This window comes from Barbus barbus, assembly GCF_936440315.1.
Source record: "Barbus barbus genome assembly, chromosome: 3".
In the NCBI taxonomy this organism is placed as follows: domain Eukaryota; kingdom Metazoa; phylum Chordata; class Actinopteri; order Cypriniformes; family Cyprinidae; genus Barbus; species Barbus barbus.
The window spans coordinates 706,811-729,504 of record NC_136731.1 but is presented as its reverse complement, the minus strand read 5'-3'; the positions used below and the strand labels follow the sequence as shown (position 1 = coordinate 729,504).

The 22,694-nt window shown below is 41.7% G+C and overlaps 2 protein-coding genes across 5 annotated transcripts; one reads left to right on the top strand and one right to left on the bottom strand.

Annotated features, from left to right (window-relative positions):
* Positions 1–99: 99 nt before the first annotated feature.
* Positions 100–8,199, bottom strand: LOC306856527 (uncharacterized protein). Of its 4 annotated transcripts, XR_013783027.1 has the most exons (4): positions 8,141–8,199; positions 7,957–8,062; positions 1,746–2,769; positions 105–287 (listed from the first exon to the last, which is right to left on the bottom strand). XR_013783027.1 is itself a non-coding variant. In XM_079395871.1 (3 exons), exons 2-3 carry the CDS (start codon positions 8,027–8,029, stop codon positions 1,928–1,930), a joined length of 915 nt encoding a protein of 304 aa, XP_079251997.1. In that variant the 5' UTR covers positions 8,030–8,062; positions 8,141–8,199; the 3' UTR covers positions 100–1,927. The 4 variants fall into 4 exon arrangements, 2 of the variants coding, with proteins under 2 accessions (XP_079251997.1, XP_079251998.1); XM_079395871.1 differs by having other exon boundaries at positions 100–2,769; XM_079395872.1 differs by having other exon boundaries at positions 104–2,769; positions 7,957–8,042.
* Positions 8,200–15,505: 7,306 nt separating this feature from the next.
* Positions 15,506–18,986, top strand: LOC306856480 (uncharacterized protein). Its single transcript, XM_079395793.1, has 2 exons — positions 15,506–16,088; positions 17,099–18,986. The coding sequence occupies exons 1-2, from the start codon at positions 15,716–15,718 to the stop codon at positions 17,812–17,814; spliced, it is 1,089 nt and encodes a 362-aa protein (XP_079251919.1). The 5' UTR covers positions 15,506–15,715; the 3' UTR covers positions 17,815–18,986.
* The last annotated feature ends 3,708 nt before the right edge of the window (positions 18,987–22,694 follow it).

The window sequence follows — 22,694 nt, the reverse complement described above, 5'->3', positions numbered from 1 at the left end:
AAGAACTAGTCAGCAGGGCTGTTTATACCCAAAATGAGTGTTTAACATTCTTCTGTCAGTCAAGAAGTTGACCGAGAAAAGCAGAAGCAGGAGATGAAGTGATTATGATAAAAAGTAACAGTTTATTGAACAATCTTAGTTACTTATGTGTCAATGTTCGGACTTCATCAGCACAAATTCAACATGTACTCTTATACCAAAACTGCTTCACAGCAACATCCCATAAACCTTGGCTTTCCATAAACATTTCCCCTTATCTACAGTATCTCACAGAAGTGAGTACACCCCTCACAATTTTGTAAATATTTTATTATATCTTTTCATGTGACAACACTGAAGAAATGACACTTTGCTACAATGTAAAGTAGTGAGTGTACAGCTTGTATAACAGTGTAAATTTGCTGTCCCCTCAAAATAACTCAACACACAGCCATTAATGTCTAAACCGCTGGCTACAAAAGTGAGTACACCCCTAAATGAAAATGCCTAAATTGAGCCCAATTAGCCATTTTCTCTCCCCGGTGACTCGTTAGTGTTACAAGGTCTCAGGTGTGAATGGGGAGCAGGTGTGTTAAATTTGGTGTTATCTCTCACTCTCTCATACTGGTCACTGGAAGTTCAACATGGCACCTCATGGCAAAGAACTCTCTGAGGATCTGAAAAAAAGAATTGTTGCTCTATATAAAGATGGCGTAGGCTATAAGAAGATTGCCAAGACGCTGAAACTAAGCTGCAGCACGGTGGACAAGACCATACAGCGGTTTAACAGGACAGGTTCCACTCAGAACAGGCCTCGCCATGGTCAACCAAAGAAGTTGAGTGCACGTGCGCCGTGTCATATCCAGAGGTTGTGTTTGGGAAATAGACGTATGAGTGCTGCCAGCATTGCTGCAGAGGTTGAAGGGGTGGGAGGTCAGCCTGTCAGTGCTCAGACCATACACCACACACTGCATCAAATTGGTCTGCATGGCTGTCGTCCCAGAAGGAAGCCTCTTCTAAAGATGATGCACAAGAAAGCCCACAGTTTGCTGAAGACAAGCAGACTTAGGACATGGATTACTGGAACCATGTCCTGTGGTCTGATGAGACCAAGATAAACTTATTTGGTTCAGATGGCGTCAAACATGCGTGGCAGCAACCAGGTGAGGAGTACAAATACAAGTGTATCTTGCCTACAGTCAAGCATGGTGGTGAGAGTGTGATGGTCTGGGGCTGCATGAGTGCTGCCGGCACCGGGGAGCTACAGTTCATTTAGGGAACTATGAATGCCAACATGTACTGTGACATACTGAAGCAGAGACTGGGCCACAGGGCAGTATTCCAACATGATAACGACCCCAAACACACCTCCAAGATGACCACTGCCTTGCTAAAGAAGCTGAGGGTAAAGATGATGGACTGGCCAAGCATGTCTCCAGACCTAAACCCTATTGAGCATCTGTGGGGCATCCTCAAGCGGAAGGCGGAGGAGCGCAAGGTCTCTAACATCCACCAGCTCCGTGATGTCGTCATGGAGGAGTGGAAGAGGACTCCAGTGGCAACCTGTGAAGCTCTGGTGAACTCCATGCCCAAGAGGGCTGTGTGTTGAGTTATTTTGAGGGGACAGCAAATTTACTCTGTAAAGTAGTGAGTGCACAGCTTGTATAACACTGTAGCAAAGTGTCATTTCTTCAGTGTTGTCACATGAAAGGATACAATAAAATATTTACATAAATATGAGGGGTGTACTCACTTCTGTGAGATACTGTATGCATATATATATTCATTAATTTTAAGATATTTCACAGAGATGCATATTTTCTGGCACCATTTAAAAAAGACATCCCCAGTTACATCGCTTTATAGTAGTGAATTAATAACAGTTTAATAACACGTTTCTATGATCCTACACAGTTTACAGTTGTAAGGACTTTGTTTGAATCAAGGGTTACATCTGAAACTCTTTCCTCACTAAATGCTTCTCTCGAGTGTGAATTCTCATGTGTGACTTGAGATTTCCATTTTGTAAAAAGCTATCCCCACACAGTTCGCAGGTGAAAGCCTTCTCTGTAGTATGAAGTCTCACATGAGTGTAGAGGCTTACTTTACAGCTGAAACTCTCTGCACACTGATGACACACGAAGCTGTTCTCTCCTGAATGTTCTCTCTTCGTCTGTGAATTAGGGGTTTCATTGTATTTGAAACTATTTCCAGATGGATCACGTGCGAACGACTTCTCTCCAGTGTGAACTCTCATATGGGACTTGAGGCTTTCTTCATATTTGTAACTCCTTCCACACTGATCACATGTGAACGGCTTCCCTGAATGAATGGTTATGTGTTGATTAAGGGCTCCTTTAGTAACGAAACTCTTTCCACAGTGTTGGCATGTGAACGGCCTCTCTCCGGTGTGAATTCTGATGTGCTGATTAAGACTTCCTTTAGTAAAAAAACTCTTTCCACAGTGTTGGCACGTGAATGGCTTCTCTCCAGTGTGAATTTTCACGTGTTCTTTAAGGTTTGCTTTCAGTGTGAAACTCTTTCCACAGTGTTTGCATGTGAACGGCTTCTCTCTAGTATGAATTTTCATGTGTTCGTTAAGGTTTACTTTCAGTGTGAAACACTTTCCACATTCATGGCAAGTTAAGTAACTGGGAGGTTTGGTCTTCTGAACCGAATTGGTTTCAGTCGATATGGATTTTTTTACAACAGAGAAATCATGTCTCTCATGTTGATCTTTCTCTTCTATTTCTTTCAGTTCTTGACTCTCTTCTTTTATTGCCATCAGGTCTAAAGTGAAAAAAAAGAGACAAATAGAAGTTAATTGAGTTTAATGGCTCAAAGCAACAGAGAGCAAAACTAAGATTAAAGTATTAAAACATCAAAACTAACATTAGGCAACTGTTGTGGCAATTTTAACTGACTCTAATCAGCATAAGACTCACTCTTAGTCTTTTAAAGTTTTCATTCTTTGCAAAGAAGGTCAGACAGTCACACAGAAACACAAGTCGCTGCAGAGGGTGACAACCCGGGGAGGGTGCTCCTCCACCTTATATCCACACTCTAGGCACTCAAGTCGTGGCCTAATGGTTAGAGTTGGACTCGTGATCCAAAGGTTGCGGGTTCGAGTCTCGGGCCGGCAGGGATTGTAGGTTGGGGGAGTGAATGTACAGCGCCCTCTCAAATCAAATCACTTTTATTGTCACATCACCACAGCACATGTGCCTTCGTGAGTGAAATTCTTGAGAGCGTGCTCCAGACAGTGCAGAAACAATTTACATATAGACATTACCATACATACGTACAGACTTATACAGATGACAATGTGTAATATACACATACATATACTCAGTACACACAGTGTACTATTAGACAGACATACAGTTATCGATACACATTATACACAGTATGTAGTACACATTCTACGTTATATACACACAGTAATATGCGAAGATGCAGCAGATTATATATAAACCGGATGTGCAAATGTCATGGATGTGCATTGGATGGTATCCAGTGCTGGCAAAAAGATTGTTGTATTTGTGCAGTAGTGTACTGGTAGTCCAGTTTGAACTGTATGGAATTAAAGTGCAGTGCGTGGTATACTGTAAAGTGGGAGTATGCTGTAGGGTGTATTAGTTTTTACTGTTCATTAGCCTGATAGCCTGAGGAAAAAAGCTATCCCTCAGTCGGCTAGTGCGGGATCGGATGCTGCGGAGACGTCTTCCTGAGGGCAGCAGAGAGAGCAGTCTGTGGGACGGGTGGCTGGAGTCACTGATGATCCTCCGAGCTTTCTTTATACACCGCCTGGTGTAGATGTCCTGGAGGGAGGGAAGCTCACCTCCAACAATGTGACGGGCAGTTCGCACGACCCTTTGCAGAGCTTTGCGGTTGCCAGCAGTGCTGTTTCCAAACCAGGCGGTGATGCAGCCTGTCAGGATGCTCTCCACAGTGCAGGTGTAGAATGATCTGAGGATGCTGGGGCTCATTCCAAACTTCCTCAGCCGTCTCAGGAAGAAGAGGCGTTGGTGTGTCTTCTTCAGCACTGCATCTGTGTGAGCGGACCATGTGAGATCCTCAGTGATGTGAACACCGAGGAATTTGAAGCTGTTTACTCGCTCCACAGGTGTCATGTCGATGGTGATGGGTGTGTGTTCTCTGCTCTGTCTCCTGAAATCCACCACCAGCTCCTTGGTCTTGTCGATGTTGAGTGAGAGGTGGTTCTCTTGACACCATTTAGTCAGGGTTCTCACCTCCTCTCTGTAGGCCGTCTCATCGTTGTCAGTGATCAGGCCTATCACCGTTGTGTCGTCAGCATATTTGACGATGACGTTGGAGCTGTGTGTTGCTGTACAGTCGTGTGTGTACAGGGAGTACAGGAGTGGGCTGAGGACGCAGCCCTGAGGAGCACCAGTGTTGAGGGTCAGTGGGGATGAAGTGTTGTTGCCCATTCTGACCACCTGACATCTGCCTGTCAGGAAGTCCAGGATCCAGCTGCAATCCGTTTAGTCCCAGAGTCTGGAGCTTCTCAACCAGTGTGGCAGGCACTATGGTATTGAATGCTGAGCTGTAGTCCACAAACAGCATTCTCACATAGGTGTTCTTATTTTCCAGGTGGGAGAGAGCAGTGTGCAGGGTGAAGGCAATAGCATCGTCTGTGGAACGGTTTCTGCGCCACCCTCAATACCACGACTGAGGTGCCCTTGAGCAAGGCACCGAACCCCAAACTGCTCTCCGGGCGCCGCAGCATAAATGCCCACTGCTCCGGGTGTGTGTTCACGGTGTGTGTGTGTTCACTGCTGTGTGTGTGTGTGTGTGTTCACTGCTGTGTGTGTGCACGTTGGATGGGTTAAATGCAGAGCACGAATTCCGAGTATGGGTCACCATCCTTGGCTGAATGTCACTTCACTTCACTTCAAGGTCACAAGCTTACAAACCTCCCTCATGTCTACTTTTCCCCTTGTAGTCCATACATCTTAGGCTAAAATCCCCAGACCCTTTTCCTTCTACACAGCCATACCAGAAAGGTTTTGCACTACATAAACATGAGAATCAACATAAAATTAATTTTCTTCAACAACAACAAAACTGGGTTATTATAGACCAATCCTGAATCTGCCATTCAGGTCTAAAATATTCAAAAAATAGAGTCACCTTCACTTTGCAATGGTACTTGTGAACAGTTTCATTCAGGATTTAAACACCATCATTATTTATTCACCACACGACTTATTTTTCCATTTCAAAATTTGCACATATCAGACCTGTACACACATAATTGTCTATATTAGATAGTGTTTTTGCTATTTTGTGCATTGCCTATTTGTATGTTTGTATATTATTCTTTTATTATCAGTGTCCTGTCGCTGGCATTCTGTTGCACTGTGGAGCTTCTGTCACTACATTTTTTTTACATTTACATTTTTATTTAGCAGTCGCTTTTATCCAAAGCGACTTACGTTGCAGTCAAGTTACAGTTTCTACATTTTATCAGCTCTTGCTTTCCCTGGGAATCGAACCCATGATCTTGGCGTTGCTAGCGCCATGCTCTACTATTTGAGCGACAGGAATTTGCTATAACAAATTCATCATATATGTAAACACACCTGGCCAATAAAGCTCATTCTGATTATTGAAGTGTAGGGGATGTACAGTGAAGACCCAAGGACCAGATATGCTGAACTAAGACCAGGAGTCAGAGATGCAATTAATTGAAGAAAAATTTCATAAAGAAATATAGTAAATAGTTTGCAGTTTTGTCAGCAGAAGTCACTCGTGAGGAGCTCATAGGCCACTTTGCTATATAGACTGTTTTATCAAACATATACGTTCTAGTATATTGTGAAGTCTAAAGGGCACAAACTGCAAGAAGAACATCTGCATTGCTCACGCTGTTAGCATCTGCCAGATGTGCATGGACTTGTAAAAACTATAGTTAATGATACGGTGTCATTTTCAGCGTTTTGCACTGTGCTTGTTCTTTCTCTTGTTATTAGCCGTGTGATTTATTAAAAAAAGCATTGTCCTGTGTACTCTTCACTCCTGTTCATTGGTGCTGTTGTTTAGGGCTGGTTTTATTTACTTTTAAAAAACTCATCTCTTGTTCTAAAAAAAATAAATCATTTGAGATCATTTTTTTTTACAGTCATGTCATTTAGTGGTGACTTGTAACATTTCTGCAAATTTATGTATAATACTTTGCAAAAGCAGAGAATTCAAAAGATATCAGACAACAACAACAAATTCTAACCTTTGACAAAAATACAGATTTTTACATGTATTTTAGATGGTTTAAATATATAATTCACAAAATATACATCATAAAGTTCTGAAGCGTCAAGAAAGATTAAATGAAAATGAATGAGTCCCTATGGACCTCTACTGGATATATGTGGTCATTGCACTTTCTTTAACTATTTAACTAACTACAGTTTTTCCACAAACTTGCAGATGACAGTATTCTATCCCTAACACATAGAGCAATGTCCAAAAACTATTTAGATTTAATTAAGATCTTCATTAAAGTGCTTTTTTAATAAGCCAATTTATGGTGTAGTTAAGTAATTGTGCAGTAAATAGGTAAAAAAACTATCAAATATCCACAAAAACACAGCATAAATGTATAGATGAGAAGTAAATTTTAAAATGTTATATAGTTTGTCATATAAAAAAATGTATATTTCCTAATGCAATCGCTCTGTAATAGTTTGGTGTCTATCTGACCCCAAGGACCTTAAACGTAAACCCTACTCAAGGGTATGTTTTAATTCTATATTTGCTTACTCGGTTTCTTGAATGCTCCTGCTAAATACATCACCTAATTTCCAGAAAACAGTTATTATTTGTATATTATGCACATTTTGATCTGTTATTTTTTAATAACAAAGCTAAAATAATGGCAAAGATTTTTATCTTCACCCACTTTGGCCTAAATATCCGCCCTCTTATATTGTGTTACCCTGAAAGGCCTTGTCTTTATAATAGGGAAATTAGTTTGGCTGTAACGCTCAGACAACTTGCAAAATAGAAGAACCAACATGACAAGGAATCGTGACGAAATTGTGATATTAAAAATAAACTTTTTGCCATAGCGCCCACCCCTAATTACATAGTCTTCACACACAGATGAAGCTTATTAGAGAAGTGTGACAAATGCATCTGTAAATAAAGGTACGAGTGACACAGGGATTTCCAAACTCGGTCCTGGAGGGCCACTGTCCTGCAGAGTTTAGCTCAAACCAGCTCCAACTCACCTGCTAGGCAGTTTTTGTATACCAAGTGAGACCTGATTGGCTGGTTCAGGTGAGGTTAATTGGGGTTGGAGCTCAACTTTGCAGGACAGCAGCCCTCCAGGACCGAGTTTGGTCACCTCTTGACTGATCTTAAATTCAGCTCTTCTAAATAAGTCCCCGTCCCTAAGGTATACACCAACGCTGACTTAGCCGTTCTTAAAAAGGCTTAACCATAGGCGGAGCTCATGGCTAGGTATTCCTGAGAATACCTTTAAGGTCACTGACTGGAGATCTGACTCTCTTAAAGCCCGAGACACACTGCAGGATTTTCAGCTGTCCCAGAGGAAAGATTGTGAAACAATCAGGGTGAATCAGAAATGGCCATGTTGTCTCATGATACCAGTCTTTCGTCTGGGACCGTCCAGAACAGGAAGCACCTCAGGAAGATCTCAGAGAACCTGGCACTACTACCTAAACGAGCTCTAAAGCCTCAGCATGGAGGCTTACGGAGAGCCTAACGACTAGATATTCATCAATGCCTCAGTAGCACAGCTCTCGGAGAGACAGGAGACCTTGCAACACTCCACTGTAAAGGCAGTCTCGACAGAACCGAGAACAGACACCAATGCGTCGCTGAGTGCCTTCAGACCCCTTAGCTTTCCTAAAGAGACCGCTCAGGTCATGTGATCTCTACATGAAGAGTCAAATAAAAGCTCTTTGATATCATCACAATAATATCGTTCACCTGTGTGTTGTTGTTTCAAGCTGAACACTGCTTCAATCCTCAGGTCTTCAGTCTCCTGTTTAATCATCTCCATCTCTCTTCTGCGCCTGGAGATAAGAGACACACACTAACTGTCTCCAGTCAGTCAAACTGAGACTCCGAAATACTGCTAAAAACCTAATAAACGAACAAGGAAAAAACAAACCTTTCTTCAGCCGGAGAGCAGCGCGGCGCGGGCGTGTGAGGTCACGGCGTCCGGCTGCCAAAATAAAAGTCCCGTTCATCCCAAAAATAAATAAATAAAATACAATAAAAGTCCCGTTCATCCAAAATAAATAAAAGTCCCGTTTACAGCTGCTGTCTAAAATCACATTCTGTGTTAGATTATCTAACAAAACAAGTGTGTATATATATATATATATATATATATATATATAGTAGTATACATACATATATACAGTATATATATATATATACATACATTATATAGTAGCCTATATATATTTTATATATAGTAGGCAGAATTTTAACAACTGGTGTAGAATAAGGGATAAACCAGCATTAAAATACAAACAGTGTGATTTAATAGTTTTTACAGCTCTTTATGTGCTACCTTATAAAGTATGTGTATTATTTATTATTATTATTTATAACTGCTCTTCTCTCAGGACTTTTACACATGTGTTACCCTGGAGCACACAACCAGTCTCCAGTCGCTGGCGTATATTTGGAGCAATAGCCAAAAATACATTGTATGGGTCAAAATTATTGATTTTTCTTTTATGCCAAAAATCATTAGGATATTAAGATCATGTTCCATGAAGATATTTAGTAAATTTCCTACCATAAATATATCAAAACTTCATTTTTGATTAGTAATATGCATTGCTAAGAACTTCATTTGAACAACTTTAAAGGAGATTTTCTCAATATTTAGATTTTGTTGCTCCCTCAGATTCCAGATTTTCTAATAGTTGTATCTCAGACAAATATTGTCCGATCATAACAAACCATACATCAATGGAGAGATTATTTATTCAGCTTTCAGATGATGCATAAATCTCAATTTTGAAAAAAAGACCCTTAAGACTGGTTTTGGGTCACATTAATTGTGCCATATCCAGAGCCACAAAAATATCTGCCTAAACACAACATGTGTCAGCGCGGCACAACCATATTATAAAAAAAAACAATTAAATTAAAAACAACTGTGAATACACACAATACCATTCAAAAGCTTAGAGTAAGTACAATTTTTGGGAAAGAAATTATAGAAATGAATACCTTTATTTAGCAAGGATGCTTTAAAATGATCAAAAGTGATGATAAAGACATTTATAATGTTATAAAAGGTTAAATGCTGTTCATCTGAACTTTCTATTCATCAAAGAAACCTGAAAAAATTATACTAAACACTGCTAAAAAAAACAACAGAAGCACAATAGAAACCATCACAGAAATTCCAATGGTTTCCATTAAAATACCATTATAAACCATTAGCTTTTAGCTGTAAAATCATTACAAAATTCCTTTTGTAGTTTGTGTTGGGCATTTTTCCAATAGAATCCATCACATACCAGTAGACACCATTATAGTTTCCATTAAAACCAATACAATTCCCATTAGAACCATTAAATCCATTAGATTGTCTATTGTGTTTTGGGCAGGGTTCTATTATGTTTATGATCCGCACGTCTCACGTCTTGTTCGCCCCGTTATAGATACGTTATTATTGAGTACTGTTTTATAATGTACTACAATACTGAGGTGCAGATAATCGCCACTATTTGCAATAAGTAGTATCTATAAATAGCAGAAAAATCTTGCTATTTTAACAGTGTAAATAGTATCTATCGCTAAGAAAATATGCTATTCGCACTTAGTGCAAATAGCTGCTGCCTTTATTTTCTTGCAAGAAACGTTCAGCGGTGATAAAACCACTCGGAGTGTCTGCATCCTTCCTCTCTTATAGTTTCATCTCTCTGAATGTTATCTCTCTAGGCCAATGATGGTATTTTCAACCAGATTCTTAGACTTGCTTATATTCCTCCTATCATGCACCAACACCCTTTTACCATTCAATTACAATTCAATCTTAGAATAAGGATTGTGTGTGCTCTTTTACTGTCACACACATCTTAAAGATCAATAGCTGTTCTCTGTTCAATCAGCAAAGAAGCATGTGAATCTTAGCAATACTGATAAGCATATATTAATAAAACATACCATAACATATGAATAAAATTTCTTGGAGTTTCTTCCACAGTGTGATCTTGAAGTTTTGTATTAAATAAGTCACATTACTCCACAAAAGCCAGTAATACGCTTCACAGTTAAAGCCTGAAGACACACATCTGCAAACCGAGAATGATTTCAGCAGTTAGCGATTGCTTCAGTCTGTTCCTGTCTGTTGTGCTGCTGAGAGGTTTGTGATTGTAGCTCCGCTTTCTTATTGAATCTTTACCTTACTTTCACTCTCTGTTGTTTAAAGTGATAATATATAACTAAATTCCCACCATATTTCTTTTTGACAGTTGACATGTTCGCTTTTAAAACCACGAGTGCAGCACGTTAGCATTATCTCTCTCTGTCAGCAGCAAGGGATTCACATGTGATAAATGCAGGGAAATAGTTAGGCTGACAGAGAAAGTTTCAGAATTAGAGACACGCATCCAAACTTTAGTTGAGGACAGTAAGAATGTGAGGGCTGTAGATACTGCTTTGGATGCGACTAGCTCAGGGAATCCTGTACATTGTTCATTAGAGCCCATGCAGCTGGGTGACTGTGAGGCGGCCTAGTCGCGGGTCAAAACACCGCTCTTCCGTTCCGATCAGAACATCAAACCGGTTCTCCCCACTCAGTGACATCCACTGAGAAACCTGATGAAAGTGCTCTAGTAATTGACAATTCTATTGTACGGAACGTGAAAATAGAGACACCAGCCACAATTGTAATATATCTGTTTCTGTTTAGTTTCCTTTCTGCCCATATTTGGTTCTTCCTGTTTTAGTTTCTGACCTAGTTTTGTTAATTAGTTATATTCGTCACCTGTGTTTGATTAATTATCTAGTTTGCTCCTTTGTTTCCTGTTTCTTTATAAGCATTCAGTTTTGTCCCTATCCTTGTCGGTTCTTAAGTTGTAAATGGTTTGAAGTGAGTTGATGCTATTAAATATACCTTTTTGTAATCCTTTTGTGTGGGCGCCGATTACTACAACCACCGACCGTGACAGAAGAACCGACCTCTTACAGAAGACGAGATCTGCTCAGGAAGCTGGAGCTTGTGCCCGTTATTTGCGGGGGTTCACGCCGCCGTTCGCGGCTCGCCCCTGCCCGTGCTGCGTGGGATGTCGGGCTGCCTGTAGCGGCTTACCCTGACCACCCGTTTTGGGGAAAACGGGTCGCCATTCGCCGCACACCCTTACCCACCGCCCCAATGAAATTCGTTCCGCCTGAGACGGCGAGGAATGTTCCGCCCACGGCGAGGAGGATTCCGCCGCGAGGGGCGATGAACGTTGCGCCGTCCGCGGAGAAGAGGGATTCCGCCGCCAATAACGGTTCCCCCAAACCACCGAGGGGGGAAAAACAGGTGCCGGTCGGGATTTTAGTAGAGTTTGAGGGCATGTCATTCCCTCCAGTGCCTGCCCCTCGGCAGTGCCATCCAGTGCCTGCTCCTCGCCAGTGCCATCCAGTACCTGCTCCTCGCAAGCGCCCTCCAGTGCCAGCTCCTCGCCAGTGCCTTCCTGTGCCTGCTCCTCGTCTGAGCCCACCAATGCCTGCACCTCGCAAGTGCCCACCTGAGTTCCCGCTGGTTCCGTCCAGCCCACCTGAGTTCCCGCTGGTTCCGTCCAGCCCACCTGAGTTCCCGCTGGTTCCGTCCAGCCCACCTGAGTTCCCGCTGGTTCCGTCCAGCCCACCTGAGTTCCCGCTGGTTCCGTCCAGCCCACCTGAGTTCCCGCTGGTCCCGTCCAGCCCACCTGAGTTCCCGCTGGTCCCGTCCAGCCCACCTGAGTTCCCGCTGGTCCCGTCCAGCCGTCCTGAGTTCCCGCTGGTCCCGTCCAGCCGTCCTGAGTTCCCGCTGGTCCCGTCCAGCCCACCTGAGTTCCCGCTGGTCCCGTCCAGCCCACCTGAGTTCCCGCTGGTCCCGTCCAGCCCACCTGAGTTCCCGCTGGTCCCGTCCAGCCCCGCGCCTCCCGTGCGCCCTCTAATGTCCGCGCTACAAGAGCGCCCCTTTGAATCCGCGCTGCAAGAGCGCCCTCAAGTGTCCGCGCTGCAAGAGCGCCCTCAAGTGTCCGCGCTGCAAGAGCGCCCTCAAGTGTCCGCGCTGCAAGAGCGCCCTCCTGCGTCTCCGCTGGTCCCGTCCAACTCTCCTTCGTCTCCGCTGGTTCTATCCAGCTTCGCGCCTCCCGTACGCCCTCAAGTGTCTGCGCTGCAAGAGCGCCCTCAAGTGTCGGCGCTGCAAGAGCGCCCTCCTGCATCTACGCTGGTCCCGTCCAGCTCTCCTTCGTCTCCGCTGGTTCCGTCCAGCTCCGCGCCTCCCGTGCGCCCCCCAGTGCCCGCTCCTCCAGAGCGCCCCCAAGTGCCCGCTCCTCCAGAGCGCCCTCTAGAGCCCTCTCCTCCAATGTGGCCCCCAGAGGGGAACTTTCCCAAAGAAATTTTGGGGGGGGGCCATATAGTCCCAGTCTGTGTGGCCAGGCCAAAGGCCAAGGCCACAATGGACTCTGATCCACCATGGACTCCTGAGTCTCCAGATCCGCCATGGCCTCCCGAATCTCCAGTCCTGCCATGGCCTCCCAAGGCTCCGGATCCGCCATGGTCTCCCGAATCTCCAGTCCTGCCATGGCCTCCCAAGGCTCCGGATCCGCCATGGTCTCCCGAATCCCCAGTCCTGCCATGGCCTCCCAAGGCTCCGGATCCGCCATGGTCTCCCGAATCCCCAGTCCTGCCATGGCCTCCCAAGGCTCCAGATCCGCCATGGCCTCCCGAATCTCCAGTCCTGCCATGGTCTCCCAAGACTCCTGATCCATCCTGGAGGCTCCCCTGTCCTGCTCCAGCCTCCAGGACACCCGCCCCCCCTCCCCGATGTTACTGTTACGGTGCGGGACGCACCTTCCGGGAGGGGGAGATACTGTAATATATCTGTTTCTGTTTAGTTTCCTTTCTGCCCATATTTGGTTCTTCCTGTTTTAGTTTCTGACCTAGTTTTGTTAATTAGTTATATTCGTCACCTGTGTTTGATTAATTATCTAGTTTGCTCCTTTGTTTCCTGTTTCTTTATAAGCATTCAGTTTTGTCCCTATCCTTGTCGGTTCTTAAGTTGTAAATGGTTTGAAGTGAGTTGATGCTATTAAATATACCTTTTTGTTATCCTTTTGTGTGGGCGCCGATTACTACAACCACCGACCGTGACAACAATAGTCCAATGTTTACCGGGAGCCATGTTTATCTTAGCAAATTTAAAAGTGCTGGCAAATTTAAAAGTGCTGGCTAATGCTAAACGTAAATTCAGTAAGATTGTTATCCAAGTCAGCGCTAATGATGTTCAACTTCAACTTCGCCAGTCGGAGATCAGTAAATATAATGTTAAACAAACTAAATAACCTTATGTTATTTATCTTATTTACACGAAAGCATGTCATTTCTCTCTCTTCATGACATGGCCCTGATATTCCTATATAGCTACATTGTTACCTGAAGCTACTTGATAGCTCATGTCAAAATTATAATCACACAATGTGCAAAATGCAAGATTTAAAGCTTTGTAAGCCTAATGTAACATTACCACAAACAGTTATTAAAGATCAATGAAGAATAAACACCAAGCTCCATGTTCCTCATGTTTTATTCTGCAGGGTTTGACTGACTGAATGTCTTGTCACAGTGTGAACACTTGTGAGGTTTCTCTCCAGTGTGGATCCTCTGATGTGTTTTCAGATGTCCTGACTGACTGAATGTCTTGTCACAGTATGAACACTTGTAAGGTTTCTCTCCAGTGTGGATCCTCTGATGTGTTTTCAGATGTCCTGACTGACTGAATGTCTTGTTACAGTATGAACACTTGTAAGGTTTCTCTCCAGTGTGGATCATCTGGTGCAGTTTTAAACAGCTCGCTGTAATAAAAGTCTTCTCACACTCGAAGCACAAGTACTCTCTCACACCGGTGTGTATTTTCTGATGTACATGTAAACTCTGCAGCAGTGAAAAACTCTTTCCACATTCAGAGCAGGAATGTGGCTTCTGCTTCGTATGAACTGTCAGGTGTGTCTTCAGGTTTGATGACCAAAGAAATGTCTTGCCGCACTGATCACACTTGAATGGCTTTTCTCCGGTGTGGATCCTCATGTGATCATTAAGATGTGCTGATCGCATGAAGATTAATCCACATTGGCCACATATGAACAGCTTCACTCCAGTATGAACACTTATATGATGCTCAAGTCTAACTTTGTTTGTGAAACTCTTCCCGCACTGATCACATGTGAACGGCTTCTCTCCGGTGTGAACTCTCATATGAAACTCAAGACATTGTTTGTTTGTGAAACTCTTGCCACACTGAGTGCAGGTGATAGATTTATTGGCTTTTCTTTTCTTTAAAAAATTATTTTTAGTCTTTGAGTGACTCAAGGGTTTTTCTCCAGGTTTGACGTGATGTTTCTCCTCCACTTCACTCAGTTCTTCACTCTCCTCGCTCTCTTTCATAAGCTCTGAAATGAAATTAAAAAATCACTTTAAATATGCCAATATTCAAAGAGTGAAATATGAAAGCGATTATTGATGTAATAGCAGAAACAAGACAGCTGCTGTAAAACATTATAATCATTCTGGTGTGTTTTTATGAATTAATTAGATGAATGAGGTAGATTGACATTTCATGTATTGCTTTCAAAAAACAATTTAGGCACAAATGAAATAGTTGTAGTGAGTACTATCAAGCATCTAATGATAAGTTAAAGGGACCAAACAGACCTCGTCCTCATTTACTCCCATAGTAGGAAAAATAATATGAAAAAATGCTATGGTAGTCAATGGGGTGATATCTGTTTGGTTCCTGACGTCGTTCCAAATACCTTCCTTTGAGTTCAGCAGAGCAGAGACATTTATACAGGTTTGGAGCAACTGAGGCCGAGTAAATGATGACAGAATTCATTTCTGGAAGAACTATCGCTTTAAGATATTCCTTCAACCCTGTCAGACAGTCTGGAAAGCACATTTACTTCATACAATTAGCTGTTTATTGCTTAAAAATATATATATAACAAAAAACACAATGTTGTATCCAACAAACTGAAAATCTGTTGAAAACTCTACTCATTTCATAATTGAACTCTATATCTAAATGTGATGAAGTGCTTGATGCTTTCTAACATGAATGTTCTTCAGCATGTAGACAACACATTATTCTCTGTATTTGCTAATATTGTTTAAGTTAAGCAGAGCTGACTTTGCCTAATTTAAATCTGTACACTCACAAAGTATTTATCTCGTATTATTTCCCTCCTCTCTCCGCTTCTCTCCAGTCCAGCGGGTGGCGCTGAAACACATGTTTGTTTGTTAAACACCAGTAAACCCCAGAGGAAGAAGATTAGTGTCACCAGCTCTCTGTTGTTATCTCGGGATGCTACAAACTGTTTGTTGAAATGTAGCCTATTTCTAAATAGAAAGATACAGCATTGCATCAGATCAGTAAATAACGTTTCCTGTAATATTCTCATCTTCACAGACATGACTAAGTGTTGAAGCAAGCAGGAATATCTGGAGGAGTATCATCTGAACTGAGAAGATGGTGTTTGTTAAAGAGGAGAGAGAACCAGAACCCTGCAGAATAAAACAAGAACCAGAACCCTGCAGAATAAAACAAGAACCAGAACCCTGGAGAATAAAACAAGAACCAGAACCAGAACCCTGCAGAATAAATCACGAGGAACCAGAACCCCGGAGAATAAAACAGGAGGAACCAGAACCCTGCAGAATAAATCACGAGGAACCAGAACCCTGGAGAATAAATCATGAGGAACCAGAACCCTGCAGAATAAAACAAGAACCAGAACCAGAACCCGAACCCTGGAGAATAAATCACGAGGAACCAGAACCCTGCAGAATAAAACAAGAACCAGAACCCGAACCCTGGAGAATAAAACAGGAGGAACAAGGAGGTTGGTGTTTATTCTTCATTCGTCTTTAATGAGTTTGTGGTGTTAACAGATTTTTACCATCTGTAGATCTTACTGGGTCTGGTGCCTCTGCTCTCAAATGTTAGTCTGGAGCCCTGTAATGACTGGTTTCCAGCGAGCGGTACGGGTCAGAACGGTACAGTACGGTATGATTCTGAGCTCTGAAATCAGCGAAGCAAATTTTCCAAATAGGCGCCATCTTTATAAATAAACCGCAAATTTGAGTTTTAAACAACTACATTCTCGCCTGAAAAACTCTTAAAACTACATTTCATGACAGAATAACAGTAATATTTTGAAAATTATGCTGGTTTTTGGGCAGTGATGTTTCACAAGTCCACAAGAACACATTGAGAAATGGGTATTGTCTGTGTGAAAATATAAAATACACTGTTATATATATATATTTTTGTGTTTGCACACTCTGATGTAAATGACACTCATAGACGGAGCGGAACGAGTGAAGGAGGAGCTTGTATCAGGCAAAAGTGATGATTCTAGTCACCCAATCAAGGTTCTGCAGTGAGTTTAGCTCCACCCTTTGCTGTGCTAGGTACCCCAACAGAAGGGTACCACAAAAGTGGTATGGTACTTTTCGCTATTTTGGTACCATTCACAACTTCTAACAATGGAAACGGATGTAATTGCGTACCGTAGTGAACCGTACCGCTCGGTGGAAACCAGCCATAAGAGACACTTTCTATGAACTGGGCACTTTTTTCTATAACATTATGTCTGATCATTTTTGTGGTGGATCAAACATATTTAATAGTTCTTCCTATAGAAACATGGACTTCTGCCTATAATGTTTTAAAAATTATTTGAAGATCAGTGTACCTCATTCATGGAATCATTTCAGGGACGGAAAATTTACAAAAAAAATTGGTATAATGATCTACTTTACACTTTTATATCAGGTTTCATTTTTATGTCCACATTTCTCTGCTTTTTACGAGTTACTGAAAATAAACCATTTTTACTTTCATTTTTAGAGATGATTAAAGAAAACGACGAGAATGAAGACTCGAGAGAAGTTGAGGAGAAAAATCATGTCAAAACTGGAGAAAAAACTTGCTCTCAAACCAAACAGAAAGATTTAAAGAAAAGCAGAGCCAAGAAATCTTGCACCTGCACTCAGTGTGGAAAGACTTTCACACAAAAACATCATCTTAAGTGTCACATGAGATATCATACTGGAGAGAAACCGTACTCTTGTGATCAGTGCGGGAAGAGTTTCTCACAAACAGGACACCTTAAGGGCCACATGTTCATCCACTCTGAAGAAAAACTGTACTCATGTGATCAGTGCGGCAAAACATTTGCAAGGCCTTCAAACCTGAAGAAGCACCTGACAGTTCATTCAACGGAGAAGCCATATTCATGTTCTGTGTGTGGAAAGAGTTTTTCACGTCAAGAAAATTTGAAGGAACATCAGAAAATACATACTGCTGTGAGAGAGTTCATATGCATTGAGTGTGAGAAGACTTTTACTTCAGCAAAGTGTTTAAAACGGCATGAGATGATCCACACTGGAGAGAAACCGTACAAGTGTTCACACTGTGACAAGAGATTCAGTCAGTCAGGAAGCCTTAAAAGACACGAGAGGATCCACACTGGAGAGAAACCGTATCAGTGCACTACATGTGGGAAGCGTTTCAATCATTCATCTGGTCTACACATGCATACATATAACTATCACATTAAGTAGATCATCTTCAGATCCAGCACTTTCAGGTCTGATGAGCATCCTGAGACACAATAATGCATCAAGCAATACAATATCATCTGTCCTAACCACACATTACAAGTGACATGACAAAGAAACATTATCTAAAGTTTTCACAGTGAATGAAGTTCATCTTCAAAACCAGCAGATTCAGATCAACTCAAAGATGGAGCTCCTCCCCAAAGAACAATGTCAGAAAGTTATATTCTAGTATAACATTTTGCTTCATGATATAAATATCACTGTTTTCTTATGAGTGTCATATTGTGTCCAGTTGTCTTATAATGCATGCATCACTTGTACTGAGAGATTCAGATCAACTCAAAAGCCCTAATCGGACAGTAAATGTTTCTCCTGACACCTTCAGATTAACATGATAGTAGATGATGGACTCATGAAACAATGGAAGTTCTTTCATCATTTGATGTTGAATTTAAGTATGATGTGATGATGATGATGTTTGGTTGATACTGTATGTTTATTATATTCAAACTGAACTAACAGACATGATCCGAGCAGTAACTGAAGTCAATAGGACTGCTGGATCATTATTCGGAGGTTCCACACACATCTTAACATTGTTCGTCGTATTATGCCTTTCATTTCATTCCCAGTTTCACAGACTGAGTCTGTTTTTTTCTTCTTCTCTTGATTGTGTCTATCACCTGTCCTCTCGCAGTGATTGTGATTATTGTTGAGTTTGCAGTGTTTGCTGCTCCTGCTGTGATTCTTCTTCAGATCATCTGTGCAAGAAGAACTGGTGAGTTTTTCAGCCTCACACAATCCAAATTCTGGCCAGAGGAGAACTGACCCCCGACTGAGCCTGTTCTCTCCCAAGGTTTTTTTTTCTCTCTCTCTCTCTCTCTCCATTTCTGTCACTGATGGAGTTTTGGTTCCTACCACCTTTGGCTTGCTTAATTGGGGGCACTTAATTTCCATCAGTATCGTCGACTTGATTGCACAGATTCTGTTTGAATTGAACTGATCTGGACGATATAGACATCACTGAATCAACAATGAACTGACTTTAGTTGGAAAACTGAATCAATTGTCCTCTTGCATTATCAGCACACGTTTTTCCTGTTTAACACTGTAAAGCTACTTTGACACAGTCTGTATTGTATAAGGTGCTTATATAAATAAAGGTGACTTGACTTGACAATCTGATGATTCACATTGATCTGGAACAATCTGCAATCATGAGAGCTCACTCCATATAGTTAATACTGTAAATTCTACTCCTTGCTACAAGTATGGTAGAACCATCAATTCAACCACAAAAGACTGCTTTGTAAGTAATCTTCCTGATTTATCTCAATTCCTCAGCATATCCAACAGCGCAGAAAAACTTGATGATGTAACAGAAACTATGGACTCTCTCTTTTCTAGCACTTTAGATACAGTTGCTCCTTTACGCTAAAGGAAGATCAAAGAAAACAGTCCGACTCCGTGGTATAATGAGCACACTCGCACCTTAAAGAGAGCAGCCCGGAAAATGGAGCGCAGCTGGAGGAAAACAAAACTAGAGGTATTTCATATAGCCTGGCAGGAAAATACCCTAGTGCATTTCCCAAGAGCACAGCAGTAATGACTTTATGAACTACTTTACTTCCATGATCGATACTATCAGAGATAAAATTGTAACCATGCAGCCGTCAGCTACAGTATCACATCAGATGCACTATAGATCCCCTGAGGAACAATTCCACTCATTCTCTACTATAGGAGAGGAAGAATTGTATAAATTTATTAAATCATCTAAACCAACAACATGCATGTTGGACCCTATTCCATCTAAACTACTAAAAGAGTCATAGATCCTCTTTAATAATTCATCACTGTCATTAGGATATGTCCCCAAAACCTTCAAATTGGCTGTTATTAAGCCTCTCATTAAAAAACCATAACTTGACTCCAAAGATTTAGTTAATCTCCTTTTTCTGTCAAAGATACTAGAAAAGGTAGTATCCTCACAATTATATTCCTTCTTAGAGAAAAATTGTATTTGTGAGGAATTCCAGTCAGGATTTAGACCGTATCATAGTACTAAGACGGCCCTCATTAGAATTACAAATGACCTGCTTCTATCATCTGATCTTAGTTGTATCTCTTTATTAGTTCTACTGGATCTCAGCGCTGCATTCGACACTATCGACCACAACATCCTTCTAAATAGACTAGAACACTTTGTTGGCATTAGTAGAAGTGCATTAGCTATTGGTTCAAATCGTACTTATCTGAACGCCATCAGTTCGTAGCAGTGAATGGAGTACGGAGTACCTCAAGGCTCAGTACTAGGGCCGTTACTTTTCACGCTTTACATGTTACCCTTGGGAGATATTATCAGGAGACATGGTGTTAGCTTTCACTGTTATGCTGATGATACTCAGCTCTATATTTCTTTGCGGCCCGGTGAAACACACCAAATTGAGAAACTAACGGAATGCATAGTCGATATAAAAAACTGGATGACGAGTAACTTCTTACTAATAAATTCTGATAAAACAGAGGTGTTAATTATCGGACCTAAAAACCCCACATGTAATAACCTAGAACAATATCTAACACTTGACGGCTGCTCTGTCAATTCTTCTTCATCAGTTAGGAACCTAGGTGTGCTGTTTGATAGCAATCTTTCATTTGAAAGCTATATTTCTATCATCTGTAAAACTGTGTTTTTCCATCTCAAAAACATATCTAAATTGGCAGATATGTTTTATGCTCTCAACGTCAAATGCAGAAATACTAATTCATGCGTTTTTGACCTCAAGGTTTGACTATTGTAATGCTTTACTGGTGGTTGTTCTGCACGCCTGATCAACAAACTACAGATGGTCCAAAATGCAGCAGCTAGAGTTCTTACTAGAACCAGGAAGTATGACCATATTAGCCCGGTTCTGTCAACACTGCACTGGCTTCCTATCAAACATCGTATAGATTTTAAAATCTTGTTAATTACTTATAAAGCCCTGAATGGCTTAGCTCCTCAGTACTTGAGCGAGCTCTTATCACATTATAGTCCTCCATGTCCACTGCGTTCTCAAAACTCTGGCCATTTGATAAAGTCAAAATCGACTGCTGTCGGCAGATCCTTTTCCTATTTAGCACCCAAACTCTGGAACAATCTACCTAACACTGTTCGGGAGGCAGACACACTCTGTCAGTTTAAATCTAGATTAAAGACACATTTCTTTAACCTGGCTTACACATAACGCACTAATACACTTCTATTATTCAAATCCGTTAAAGGATTGTTAGGCTGCATTAATTAGATCAACCGGAACCGGGAACACTTCCCATAACACATGATGTACTCATTACATCATAAGAAGAATGGCATCTACGCTAATATTTGTCTATTTCTATTCTGTTTCTCAGTCCATGTCCGGATCAGATGGTGGATCGGTGCCAGGAGATGATGTATGTGGCCCTGATCGTTGGCGGAGGCTGGACACCTGAATGAGCCCCGGGGACATATCCCCAGTCACCCGATCTGGTCTGTATCCAGATCAGATGGTGGATCAGCAACCAGAGACGACCTCTAGAGCCCTGAACGTCAGATGCAGAGACAGATCCCCAGTGAGGATCCCAACACTTAGACAGCCATCGGGAAAGACCACTGGAACCGGCCCTTACAATCTGACTTTACTGCAGTTGGAATTGAACTGCTGGCCCCCCGACTGAGCCTGGTTTCTCCCAAGGTTTTTTTTTATCCATTCTGTCACTGATGGAGTTTTGGTTCCTTGCTGCTGTCGCCTCTGGCTTGCTCAGTTGGGGACACTTAATTTCCAGCGATATCGTCGACCTGATTGCAAAGACATTATTTAAACTGAACTGAGCTGGATGATGACATCAATAATGTTGGAATTCAATAATGAATTGCCTTTAACTGAAAATCTTTTTTTTTTTTTTTATCTTTCATTTTACATTATTGACATACTATTTTCCTTTTTTGATACTGTGCAGTTGCTTTGACGCAATTTACATAGTTAAAAGCGCTATATAAATAAAGGTGACTTGACTTGACTTAAATGCTTTTGTGTCAAACTATTTTGCAGGAAGGAGGAAATGAACACACCTCATCTAACACAGCCTGTCCGTTTTGACAGCACACTTACGCTCACATCCGTAAACATGTTGTCGGCATGGAAGTTCTTAATTATGAGTTAAGCTGATGCAAATTTCGCAATTTGTAATACAGTATTGACTGTTTTTGCTCAAGTTCGCTGACGAAGTGTCAACCAGACTCTCGCTATCTGAACTTACCTGTGTTTACTCACTCTAGATCAGGGGTGGGGAACATTGATCCTGGATGGCCGCTCTCCTGCAGAGTTTAGCTCCAACCATGAAAAAAAATACCTAACTGCATACTGAAGACCTTGATTAGCTGGTTCAGGTGTGTTTGATTAGGGTTGGAGCTTAACTGAGTGGCCATCCAGGATCAACGTTCCCCAACCTGCTCTAGATGTTCCAGTGCTCCACTGCTCCAGGGACCTCATATATAAACGCTGCCTATGCACAAAATGGAGATAAGCACTGAAATTAGCCTGCATAAAGTCATTACGCAGGAGTTAAAACGAAATTATATGAATTTAGACATTTGTAGTGGATGCGCTTGATCACTTTTCCTGTGGCATGATATGTTTTAATGACAGCGAGTGCTATAATAATTCACATTTACTAAACTGCAGATCTCACGTTATGATAATTTTTTTTAATATTTTTTTTTTAGCAAGAATAATGACACGCACTTACTTAGGTCGAACGGTCCACTGTCCGATTTAAATAGGTCCAATGATTATAACTTACTGTACAACCGCAGCTGCACGGAGGTGTTGATGGCATGTAAAGGCATATTCACA

Excerpts from the sequence above, each read along its gene's own strand:
- LOC306856527 (XM_079395871.1), bottom strand. The coding sequence starts at position 8,029 with ATGGAGATGATTAAACAGGAGACTGAAGACCTGAGGATTGAAGCAGTG. Across the intron at positions 2,770-7,956 it reads CTTGAAACAACAACACACAG|ACCTGATGGCAATAAAAGAA; the intron begins GTGAACGATATT and ends TTTTCACTTTAG.
- LOC306856480 (XM_079395793.1), top strand. The coding sequence starts at position 15,716 with ATGGTGTTTGTTAAAGAGGAGAGAGAACCAGAACCCTGCAGAATAAAA. Across the intron at positions 16,089-17,098 it reads AAAACAGGAGGAACAAGGAG|AGATGATTAAAGAAAACGAC; the intron begins GTTGGTGTTTAT and ends TTTCATTTTTAG.